We start from the raw sequence: 12,653 nt of genomic DNA on the forward strand, positions 1-12,653 counted from the left end.
ATTAACATCTACTTAATTTTACAAAGGTCAAGAAGCAATTTAATTTACAATTGCAATTTCAGTACCTAAAAGAGACTGGTCTATAGGAAGACAATACACACTTGTTAACTTTAAATGAACTTTAAAGCCTCCATGAGAAGCCTGCCATTACGCTTGATGAATTAGGAATAGAAACTGCTATACACTAAGAGCACATAGACTGTCATCAACACACATGCTCCAACCTGAAGATGAGCCAAATACTAGCACCTTACTAAAAAAAAACACATAAACAGAGCTTTGTGGTAGCCAATCAGACCTGATTGCCACAACAGGTTTGACACGTTGACTATAGCAATTCCCTAGTCACAATTCAATGTTCATGGCATCATTTGACCAAAGGTTCAACACTGGAAACCCACAAATCTGTAAGAATTTGGAACCATCATTTCAGTATAGACTGATTAATCAGAAGGGCTCAAGATAAACTCTAGAAAGTTTAGCTAACATACTTTGTGAGAAATACAGTACTGATCTGCTATGTGTTTTCATAATGAAGTAAAGAGCAATTTGTGCTAATGAATAATAAAAATATACAGAACATAGTTTTATATTAATATACATGCAACATACACCTCTTATGGAGGTCAATTATTAGCAACTAGATAGACACACATATATCCATTTAAGAGATTCTTATTGAATGAATATACTTATTTAATTGAATATACATATTCCAATCCATATAATTCCAAATTTCATATATATATACACATATATATATTTATGTATGTGTGTATATATGTGTGTATATATATGTATGTGTAACACATGCGCACACACACACATATATATATATATATATGTATGTATGTATGTATGTATGTATATGTTCCAAGATCCCAATACAGAAGAATGAATTAAAGCTTAAAAAAATTCTCACCATGCTTCAACCGTCCACCTATGGTAGCAGTTTTGGAAGATGTTGAACTTGTCATCTTTTCACAAGCCAGAGAGATGGAAAAGCGCTTTTGGCATTGCCACTCCTTCACAAATGTCTGAAAGAGAATCTGGTCACTCGCTACATCGATAATGGCCAGATTCTCTGAGCTGCATGAGGCTTGAGTTAATGGCAGTCCATCCTGAGACTGCAGAAAAAAACTCATGTCTATAACAGAACCATCATGGTCCTTGAGGCTGTCTCTAAGCTTTTGACTCAAATCCTGGTTTTGATTATCTGAAGGTGAGCCAAATAAACAACTTACACCTGGCTGTAAAACCCTGCTGGTCTTCGGACATTTTACAGATGTTCCCAGAATCTCTGGAAATGCCAGCTTAGAAGCAGAAGCAGGAACGGGTGTAGGAGGAATGAGGCCATTGTCATCAGCTGCAGCGCTCTCTTTCTGAGACAAGGGAGGTGAGGCTCCACCATGCCTGGCTTTGCTCTCTAGCCCTTCAGTCCTGCTTTTAACTTCATTACTGGGGAAAAGTGAAGTTTTATGAACTGTCTCCAAACATGAATTTATTTCCTGTCTCTCATGTGACTCTGTGCTGTTTCTTTCAAAGCAAGACAAATTTACATGCATCAATTTGGGCTTTTCATTTTCTAGAGGACTAGACACTTTATCTAAAATCTTTTGCAGTTCTGGACTTAAATTAAATGATGCTCCTGACCAAGTGAATGAATTATCTTGATTTGTCTCTGTGAATTTGGTCTTTGGGGACCCTTCATTTTGATCTCTGACCACTTCTCCTTGGGGACACTCATTTTTCAGCACTGCAGAATCACCGGGTTCTAATGTTTTACAGGTTACTGGGTTACAGTTCTCTTGCACATGAAATGCAGCCATATTGTCTAAGGCTTCGATCACCTGAGCAGAGTCTATCTCTGAAAAGATAAGAGATTCACCACTGAGACAAGCCTCTTGCTGTTGAGAACCCTGAGGCTCATGCACATTTGGTGTCATAATTGGGTCTTCTGGTGGGTGTGGAGGATTTGCCTTTCTATCAGGTGACTGTCCTTGTCCTAAGCCATCTTCTCCAAAACTGTCAAATAGTATACTATCACTCAGATTCAAACTGGTTTCAGGCACACTTTCTTCCTCTACACCAGAAGGAGTTCTCATTTGAAGAGCCAGAGGTATGATTGGCTTCACCGTTTCTTGTGTTTCAAACCCTTGAAGAAAACTGTTTAATTGGGAATCAGTAACAGAAGGCTCATTCTCTTTAAAGCAAGTGCCGTTTTCCCCCTGAGGTACTGGAGAATGTAAAATGAGGCTGTCTGGAGTTCCTCTATTGATGCTCTTTTCAGCGTTTGCTTTCACAGACTCTACATTCTTACGGTCTGTGTTGGCTGTGCGTGGGGCCTGCTGGTCACCTGGAGTGCTGTGACGCTCGTTCCGAGTAGTGCAGCCCTCCTCCATTATCCCTACTGCTTTTGCTCCTATCCTGGCATTTTCAGTTGCCATCTGTTCAATTATTTCCTCTGACTGAGTATCTAAGTATAAGCTATCCCCAAAGTCACAGAAGGTGAGGTTAGAAACAAGACTATGTTCAGTTGTATTTGTTGCATAAGCAGCTGGTTTTTTTTCTTGTACCCCAGAAGAATTTAGGAGATTTTCACACTGGCCTCCTGCTTGACCAAGTTCTCCACTTGACTGAGGTGCCTCAGTTCTGCCTGTGTTACTTCCCAATGCCTGATGACAAGGATTTGAGTCATGTTCTTTGCTATTAAGCTTTATACATTCACATTTGATGGATATAACATCATTTGAGTCTCTGGCCACATAACTATCAGCTTGTCCCTCTATTAATGTCTTCTGTCTGGTGCACGTGTTTGTGTGCTTCTCACTGTGGTTTTCCCGGCACTGGCTAACTGGATGTGTGTCTTGGTGTTGGCTTTCTGCACCATTCTCCGTGAGCACCTCATTTACCTGTCCTGTCTCATGAGCAGCCAATCCTCTTCTGTTTCTAGCAGCACCAGGGGACTGACCAGTCACATTTTTATTCTGAGATCCTGCCATGGAATGTTCCACAGCAGCATTACTTTCTAGTTTCTTCCTTAAGCAAGGCTGCTGCATTTGTAAAGGGAATGAGGTTTTGTTGCATTTTTCTTTGGCACAAAAAGATACATTTTTTGCAAATGGCCCTGGACTTCTAAATTCTACATTTTGCTCCTGTAAGGACTTCTGTGGGTCTTCACACAGAGTGGATGTGCACATAGTCTGTCCTTGTAAACCATCTCCATGCATCCCAGCGTCATGCATGGGTCTACTGCCCCAAGATTTTTTCTGATACTTTCTCTCTCTCCCAGATGGAAAGTTGTTGTTCACCTGCTCTGAACTAAAACTTAAAGCAGATTTTCTTGTTTTCTCCAATGAGAAAGTTTGAAGAACTGCCTTAGTGCTTGGTTTTCCTTCTTTCAGAGACTTTCGAAGCATTTCTTTCTTTATACCTAAAGAGGTTCGTGTTCTTGCTCTACAAATGGAGGGAGTGTGGGTCTTGTGATTCCCCTGGAACACACAGAGAGAGTCTGTGTGCGCTCTGCACTCATCCATGCCTCGCTCTGCACCTGGGGACTGCTCGTCTTTAGAACCACCAGCTCTCACGCTATTTCTGGTCTTTGATGCTAACCGCTCATGAGAACTCTTAGTTTGGGATTTGAACGTGTGTTCCTTTCCTTCTGACTCACTGGTCAGTGAGTGTGTGCTAGAATTCAAGGGTGAACGTGGATCCCACTGTACTCCCATTTCAATTAAGTCCTGCTGCAGAATCATTTTGGCTTCTTCCACTATTAAGGCTGCTGCTTCCCTAGCAGAATAGCCCTTGCCAGTCACCCAAATAGTCCGCATGCTCCGACGCTCCTCAGCTGCTTCCTCTTCTTCATCCACTGCCTTCCGGGCACTTCAAGGACAGGAGAAAAGAGAAAATTAGTGCTTTTCCTTCACTCACACAACATGAACCAATTCTATTTAAGTTGCTTCGGGAAACTAAAATGGCAGTGGGGGTAGGCACAGAGGGAGGGAGGGAGGGAGAGAGGGAGGGAGGGAGGGAGGGAGGGAGGGGAGACAAAAACAGGCACAGGCACTCATTCTAGCTGTGAGAACTAAAAACTGATGTTTCATCTACATTTTTGTCCTGTGGTGTGAGGGATGCTCAGAGGGAAACCGTGGAGAGGACAGGCGTTTGGCAATTCTTAAATAGCATAACACAGGAAATCCCTACTAAGATAAACTTCTTAAGCAACAGCCATAATGGTTGGAAAGATGACACAGCAGGTAAGAGCACTGGCTCCTCTTCCAGGGACCCAAGTTCAGTTCCCGATATCCACACAGAGTTCACAGACTGTATTGCATTCCCAGTGACTCCAGCACCCTCTTCTAACCCCTGTAGACACTGTGTGAATGTGATACACAGACACGCATGCAAGCAAAATACCCATACACATTAAATAAATAAATCTATCTTTTTTTAAAAGTGAGATTTATTGAAAATAACTCTTCTCACAATATAAACCCTGAAAAGGCATATGAAGGGCTAGAAGGTGACAAAGGACAGCAAGCCCTGGTGCAGTTTAAAGAAAGGCATGGCAATGAGTGGCTTTTCGCCTACGGAGGGCGGGGTCTAATCAGCACCATGGAAGAACCAGGGTTGGGACTCAACTCAGGAGGAAGACTCTCCAGAAATAAGAGTGTGAAACCAGAAAAGTGAACCAACGTTCTTCATATAAATTGCCTCACATCTGGCTCTAAGTTATGCCAAAGCGGGCATATTCCAAATAGCCTGCCACAGGTCTACACCACTGTATTGGTGAAATGGATTGGGATAACGGTGTATGCAGTCAGGCCTGACATCTGATGTCATTCCCTAGGATTCACATGGTAGAAGGAAAGGACCACTTCTATACATAGTCCTCTAACTTATACATGCATGCATGTGCGCACACGCACACCCATGCATACACATGCTATAAAAATAAATCTAATTTTAAAATTAATTCTTAACAACTAACAGGGGCTGGAGAGATGGCTCAGCAGTGAAGAACACAGACTGCTCTTCCAGAGGTCCTAAGTTCAAATCCCAGCAACCACATGGTGGCTCACAGCCATCTGCAATGGGATCTGATGCCTTCTTCTGGTATGTCTGAGGATAGCTACTGTGTACTCATACAAATAAAATAGATAAATCTTTTTTAAAAAAAGATGATACAATGTTTAAGTTGAAGCTTTAGTAAAAAGGCAAAGTAGTATAACACTGAAATCTTATCAATTTAAAAAGCAACCTAGAATCTAAATTTATAAAAAATGAAATAAAGGGCCAGGCAGTGGTGGCGGTGCACACCTGTAATCCCAGCACTCTGGGAGGCAGAGGCAGGTAGATTTCTGAGTTCAAGGCCAGCCTGGTCTACAGAGTGAGCTCCAGGACAGCCAGGGCTATACAGAGAAACCCTGTCAAATTCAAAAAACCAAAAAAAAAAAAAAAAAAGAAAGAAAGAAAGAAAGAAAAAAAAAAAGAAAAAAAAGAAAAAGAAAAAGAAAGAAAGACTGTCTACTTATTAAAAAAAAATTTAACAGAGAACTAAGCTCCCACTCGAGTGAGCTCTTCTGGAAGATGATGGTCTAAACCCCAAAAGATCAAACAATTTTATGTAATTGAACGCTAGGAGGACAGAATGTGGCAAAACTAAGTGAAGTTATGACGGCTGAGACTCCTCCTTCCAATAACATGAAGTAATGGGGAGCAAGTGTCTGCCTTAAGTCAGACAGCTTCGAGCAGGTTCAGGAGACAGCCAGCTTGCATTTTGTTGCTGCTTCCATCGTTCCTGCCAGGGGAAGTGAGCTGGAGTGAGAACCTTACGGAGCAGTCCTGTGGCAGGCATCAAGCAGCAAACTGACAGCATATGCAGGAATCACATGTGCAGGTGGAAGGCCCAGCCAAACCTCTGGGTGACAAAGGTCAAGCCATAAACTTAGCTAAAACCTCCAGAACTGCCAAAGAGACTCTTAAATCTATTTACTATTTGCAGATACAGTAATATCGATATATATTCAAATTTATTCTGAAACCACTTTTTAAAAGTAGTTCACTATAGAAAAATAGATAGCATGGCTAAAAAATCCATTAAACTCCAAAGATGTGGAAAAAAATCCCAAATCCTACTACAAATAGATTAAATGATTCACAAGATAGAGGAATCTCGCTCCTGCTAAGTTTCCCATGACAACATACAATGCAAAGCAACAAGAATGAGTGAAAGAAAAAACTCAATAAAACGAAATACAGACTCCAGTCGCCCACTCGTCCTCTAGATGAGCAGGCAGAGACAGAAGGACTGCTATGGCTTGTTGTTAAGAAACAGAGATGCATGCTCAGCAAGAGACCCTGTCTCACGGGAATAAGAAGCAGGATGACACAGAAGGACACGTGAGATCCTTCTTTAGCCTCTGAACACAAACACACTGCCACAGGCACTGTGCACACTTACGCATACACACACATATACCATTTACATGTACATTTTAAAAACTTGAAATTTTGGTTGTCAAACAAAAAGTAAAGAACAAAATGATAAATTGTGAGAATAAATTTGAAACACACATATTAAGTAAAAGGCTCAAAATTCAAATCCATTTAAAAATAAATTATTTAAGAGAAAAAGAACTCAGAGGAAAGGAAGAAGAGGAGGAGAAAGAGGAGGAGGAGGAGGAGAAAGAGGAGGAGGAGGAGGAGGAGGAGAACCACCACCACCCACTACCACATAAATCTAAAGGAAAGGACCCAGTCAGTAAGTCACAAAGACCTAAAACTGAGCAGATATTCAGAATTACTCACATTTATACAACTGCAAAGTAAACCACGAGGTGATACAATAAAAATCTCTAACAATGTGATGTTTCTATGGGTGAGGCTATGAGAAAGTTGGCTTCCCACCAGCAGATCAATGGAGAAAATGCAACCCAGCTATCCTCCTGAGGGCAGCTCTGAGGACATGTGGGCCTCCCCACTGAATTATTCCCAACGACATGAAAACCTGCATATGTGGGCTATGCTAAAGAACTGGAAGCAGTATGGATACTAGTAGATTTCCTGGGTTTTAATGATTTAAGTACTAAAAGGAAAGGGCCTATCAAAAACACGGTTCACTAGTTAGTTAACTGGAGAACTGGAAAGGATGCTAAAGGTGACAGCAATGAGAAGTATCAGCTAGTCAGCTCACTGAGCATGGCGGCTGCACACTGTCACTCCTTAAGTACCACAGCTAGACAATAACTCGTATCACAAGAACAACTAAAGGCCTAGCTAATATACTGTTATCATGGAAAATTAAGATATATTGTTTAAAAATATATAATACATTCCTAAAATACTTGAAAATATACCACTAAATTACTTAAACATAAATGTGTAATGTCCTAATACAATAAAAAAGGTCAAAAATTTCTATTACAACCATATATGTATTCCTTAAAAGCATGGTCTGCAAACTCATACATTAAACCCTATGAGCTTTGAAGACCGTTGAGACAGACTACTATATACTATATGGTAGGCTGACATCAGAGCACTGATAAAAAATTATGAAGGCTAGAGAGATGGTTCAGCGATTAAGAGCACTGACTGCTCTTCAGAAGGCCCTGAGTTCAAATCTCAGCAACCACATTGTGGCTCACAACCATCCTTAATGAGATCAGATGCCCTCTTCTGGTGTGTCTGAAGACAGCTATGGTATACTTACAAATAATAATAAATAAAATTTTTTTTAAAAAATGTGACACTATCACTGCTAAGGCTCTATCACCAGCTCAGGGGCATCCCTCTAGAGGACACTCATTCCCAAAAGAGCCCTGAAACCTGGCTCATTACATTGCTGTCTTAGTCAGTGTTCTACTGCTGTGAGGAGATAACATGACCTTGGGTAACTCTTATAAAGGAAACCATTTACCTGGGGCTTGTTTACAGTTTCAGAGGTTTAGTCCATTATTATTATCACGGTGGGAGCATGTGACACACATGGTACTGGAGCAGTACCTGAGAGGTGTACATCCTGATCTATAGGCAGAGAGAGAAACTGGGCCCCGCATGGCCTTTGGAAACCTCAAAGCCCAATCCCAGTGCCATGTTTCCTCCAACAAGGCCACAGCTACTCCAAGGCCACATCTCTTAATCCTTCTCAAAGAGTGCCACTCCCTGATGACTAAGTGGGCCATTTTTTATGCAAACCACCACACTCACTAGGAAGCCTTCTTATACCACTGCTATGATTACAGAAAGCTTTGTGATTTTTCTTTCTTTCAGCATTAGTAAGGATGCAGTAAAAAGCCACTTAAAACACCATAAAAAATGACCCTCAAGAAAGAGTCACAATGGGGACACAGGCCAACATTCAACACCCAACAGCTATGGAAACAAATACAACTCAAAACAATTTTTTGCTGCTTTCCATGTCATCCCACCTCAAACCTTAAAATGAATCAAAAGTAAATGCAGGACACATGCAAACCAAGAGGCTTGTAAAAGGTCACACACCAGTAGTGTTGTGGATATGGTCTAAGGCTGTATTATGTTAATTGTGTAAGAATCTGCATGTAAGATGCTGAGGGTTCCTGCTCCCAGTTGGTTTTAATTGGTAAATAAAGTTGCTGGTTGCCAATGGCTAGTCAAGGAGACAGAGGCAGAACTTTAGGATTTTCGGGCAAGGGGACCAAGGGAGGAGGAAGGATTTAGACCCACCAGGCCAGGAGAGGAGTGAGGCCCAGGCCTGAGAGCTGCAGGAGAGAGCACAGCCATCACACAGGAGCCCGGAAGAGCACCCACCTCACTGGGTCTAGGGCAGCAAAGATGGAATACAGATTTCAGTACATAATAAGTTAGGAGCATTGAGGGGAGGCATTAGCCGTGTGGAGGCCTGAGAGTGGCCCAGCCAGGGAGCTATTTAGGGCATATTAAATAGAAGGAGTGTCTGTCTTTCATTCGGGAATCTAGAGCATTGGGGTGGGTAGCAAGGAACTTGATCCTCAGCTTCTACTGCTGGGTTGATTAGAGAAGAGATCAATTGGCAACTGCAACAATCAGTCCCTTCCCTCGCTTGTTAAAAGATGTGGTCCAAAAGCCAGGCCTAAGCGGAAGGGAAGAAAGTGAATTGGAAATGAGACGGGCATTCTGATTTAGAATATATTTTTAATGTTCCTCCAAACAGAATGGTTAATAAGTGAGCGTGAAGGGCTGTCAGCTCTGCCAGATCTTTTAATTTTGGAATGGGTTCAAGAAGAAAGTAATTAAATTATTTCTTGATTATATGCTAGTCTAATTGTGCCATTCAATGTGTTGTTAGCCCCTACCCCCCACATAGTCTAGGAACCCTCTCATCAAAAACTGAGTAGGGTCTTGTGTTCTAAAGAGTGTACTGAGAGTTCTAGCAGAGTGTACTGAGCAGACGAGCCCTGAGGTCATGGGACTCAGATTTACTGCCGAGGCAAGCACCACTGCCTTACTCAGGCTCAACTTTCGGGAGGCCAAGACATGTTACCAGTGCATCTCCAACCAGTGTATAAACTAGAAAGCAGACAGTAACCCTCAAGACAAAAAGGGAACCACATTTTCTGATACAGCAAGTAAGCCCTAAGATTCTCAACAAGGAAAATGTTTTAATATATTTAATTATTATCAATTATTTAAAGTTGATAAGTCATCTCTTAATAACCCTCAGACAGACATGGACTTGTTACCTTTTGAAAGGCAGAGCATCCTTCAGCACCACCTCCACCTCTGCAACATCAGCTCTGGCAAGGTCTGCCACGGTGAGGAAGCCGGAGGCGTACAGGAAGCGGGCTCTCTGAGCGTTGAGTGAGGACACCCGGATCAGGTCGCACAGCTCTCTCTGCACGCCAAATGTGAGCCGCTTCTGGAACTGGGAAAGTAGGAGCTCCATGTTGTGCCAGCCCAGGCGGTTGGAAAACACCGTGATCATTCCTAGAATGCCCAGATAGTGCTTGAATTAAAAACTGCTTTCAGACTAATTCTCCATGCATGTATATATAAAAATACATAAATATATATTCCATGTGTGTAAGTATTTTTGTGTCTATACACATGTGTGTGCATATTTGGTTTGGTTCTGTTCTTTCTGCAGAATGTAAGGTTTAACAGAGCCACGGGATAAATTAATAGTAGAGCAAACAAATATTAAAAGCGCTAGTTATGTGCACAAAGAATAAAGTAAGCACATTAAAGGTTATCTCATTTATTCTTTCATGTTTTATTTATGTGTATGCATTATACCTGTATGTGTGCTCATGTGTGCACAATTTGAGGCAAGAGATTGAAATCAGGCTTCTACCTTTCATTCTCCACTTCAGTTTTTGAGACAGGGTCTCTCACTAAACTCTGGGCTCACCAACGCCTGTACTGCCTGCAGGGAGCCTAGGGTCTTTGCCTTCCAGCACTGGGATCACAGATACGCATTGCTGTGCCCAGCATTGCACGAGGGTGCTGGGAAACCTGAACTCTGGACCTCATGATGGTGCAAGAAGCCCTCTCTCCAGGCCCATCTCACTTGTTCCTATGAACAGCATCTGTACCCAGAGGGCCACACCACTCAACACAAAGAACAAAAGCCCCATTCCAGTCCACTCTTCTCACTACACTCTCTCTCTCTCTCTCTCACTCTGTCTCTTTTTCTCTCTTCTCTCTTTTCCTTTTTTCTGCTTTTTTTCTTCTTTTAAAAGAATTGTAACAAAACAGATGAAGGACTCTTTCCTGGACAAATGATTTAAAACCGCAAATGCTAAAAAAACAACAACAACAACAACAACAAAAAAAAAAAACTAAAGAGCGATATTCCAGTTTCTATTTTCTTTCTTTTTTTTTTTTTTTTTTTTTAGTTTTTTTTTTTTTATTCGATATAATTTATTTACATTTCAAATGATTTCCCCTTTTCTAGCCACCCCCCCACTCCCCGAAAGTCCCGTAAGCCCCCTTCTCTTCCCCTGTCCTCCCTCCCACCCCTTCCCAGTTCCCCGTTCTGGTTTTGCCAAATACTGTTTCACTGAGTCTTTCCAGAACCAGGGACCACTCCTGCTTTCTTCTTGTATCTCATTTGATGTGTGGATTATGTTTTGGGTATTCCAGTTTTCTAGGTTAATAACCACTTATTAGTGAGTGCATACCATGATTCACCTTTTGAGTCTGGGTTACCTCACTTAGTATGATGTTCTCTAGCTCCATCCATTTGCCTAAGAATTTCATGAATTCATTGTTTCTAATGGCTGAATAGTACTCCATTGTGTAGATATACCACATTTTTTGTATCCACTCTTCTGTTGAGGGATACCTGGGTTCTTTCCAGCATCTGGCAATTATAAATAGGGCTGCTATTTTAAAAAAAAAAAAAAAGCTATCCTGCCCACAGCCCCACCCCCTAAAAATAAAGAGATCATGAGAGCCAAGTACCCCCATGGAGGAAGTCACTGTTCCACAAGAACACTGACTCCAGATGCAATTAGATCTGAGGCCAGTCACTTGAATGCTGAGTGGTTCCCTTCATTCTACCCTCTGCCCACATCTACCCAGCATCCCTCACATGCACACACATTCACAAAGAAGCCTCTTACACATAAAGACACAAACCCTTTAGTATCTCAGTGTTTCCTTCCTGAGGGCTAACAAAGACCCTTTAGTAAAATCAGACTCAGAATCTACCTGTTTGTGCCATTTAAGAGTGCTTCTTAAGGCATGATATTCAGATTAGTCAGGTCAAGAGTCCACAAATCTCTCTTCATCTACAGCCTCTTTCTCAAAATTTATTCATCAGTACTAAGAGGAAAGGAATTCATTGAGGACTTAGTTTCTCCATGTAAAAGGGAAAAGAGGAAGACAGGGAAAAGATGTACAATCAGCAGGTTGCTACAAAACAGAAGAGAAATAAGTAAGAGTGAGCCTGATGATGGCTCTCTGTAAAGTGTAGTGCATCCAGAGGCACCAGCAGGACACCTGATGACGACACTAGGGACTCTAAGCAAAGCATGGTGGTACACGCCTTTAATTCTAGTACTCAGGAGGCAGGTGGATCACTGTATTTTAGGACAGCCTGGTCTACATAGAGAGTTCCAGGCCAGCCAGGACTACATAGTGAGACCCTGCTCAAACAAAAACCTTATAGCTTAAACCACAGAATCTTAGATAGTTGTGAAGCACTTCGTCTGACTAACCTGCATAGACAGCAGCTGACTGTTGCAAAGACTGAATTTGCCCACGATTACATCCATACTTCTGATTGATTTCCTTTAAGGGAATTTCACTGATTAAATCCAGTAACACAAGACTTGTGAAAAACCTAAAAATAAATGATCAAAAGTGATGTAAGAGATAATTTATAACTATTGTGAAAGTGTAACATACATTGTAAACAACACAGACCAAAACAGCAACAGAGGATCCATGACCTTCAGGGAGGGTAACAAATGGAAAGAGGGCTGGGGGACAAGACTCGGATCATGAGTACACAGTACGTTTTACAGACCTTAGCCATAGCTAAGAACTAACACCAACATAACAAAAAGGACCCACATTTTAATGTTAGTAACTGACTTCAAGAAATTACTTGGGTTAAGAAATGGGATGGCACGTAGTTTAGAAGATTTGATACATGGATATAAGATAAATAGAATTTTAGTCAA

The 12,653-nt window shown here is 41.5% G+C and overlaps 2 protein-coding genes across 6 annotated transcripts in view; one reads left to right on the plus strand and one right to left on the minus strand.

Moving 5' to 3' along the window:
* Eaf2 (ELL associated factor 2) overlaps positions 1–12,653 on the plus strand; it is a 1,192,577-nt gene that overhangs the window by 682,176 nt on the left and 497,748 nt on the right. The gene's annotated exons all lie outside the window — the stretch shown is intronic.
* Polq (DNA polymerase theta) overlaps positions 1–12,653 on the minus strand; it is a 144,597-nt gene that overhangs the window by 44,856 nt on the left and 87,088 nt on the right. For all 4 annotated transcript variants that reach the window (XR_007973505.1, XM_052158360.1, XM_052158359.1 and 1 more), the window contains 3 exons: positions 12,186–12,310; positions 9,705–9,948; positions 923–3,882 (listed from right to left, as the gene is read on the minus strand). Coding sequence is in view for 3 of the 4 variants with exons in the window: in XM_052158360.1 (XP_052014320.1) it covers positions 923–3,882; positions 9,705–9,948; positions 12,186–12,310 (3,329 nt within the window). In the remaining variant the exon portion in view is untranslated. The remainder of the gene's footprint in view (positions 1–922; positions 3,883–9,704; positions 9,949–12,185; positions 12,311–12,653) is intronic.

Source organism: Apodemus sylvaticus, chromosome 15 (genome assembly GCF_947179515.1).
Source record: "Apodemus sylvaticus chromosome 15, mApoSyl1.1, whole genome shotgun sequence".
NCBI classification, from domain to species: Eukaryota; Metazoa; Chordata; class Mammalia; order Rodentia; family Muridae; genus Apodemus; species Apodemus sylvaticus.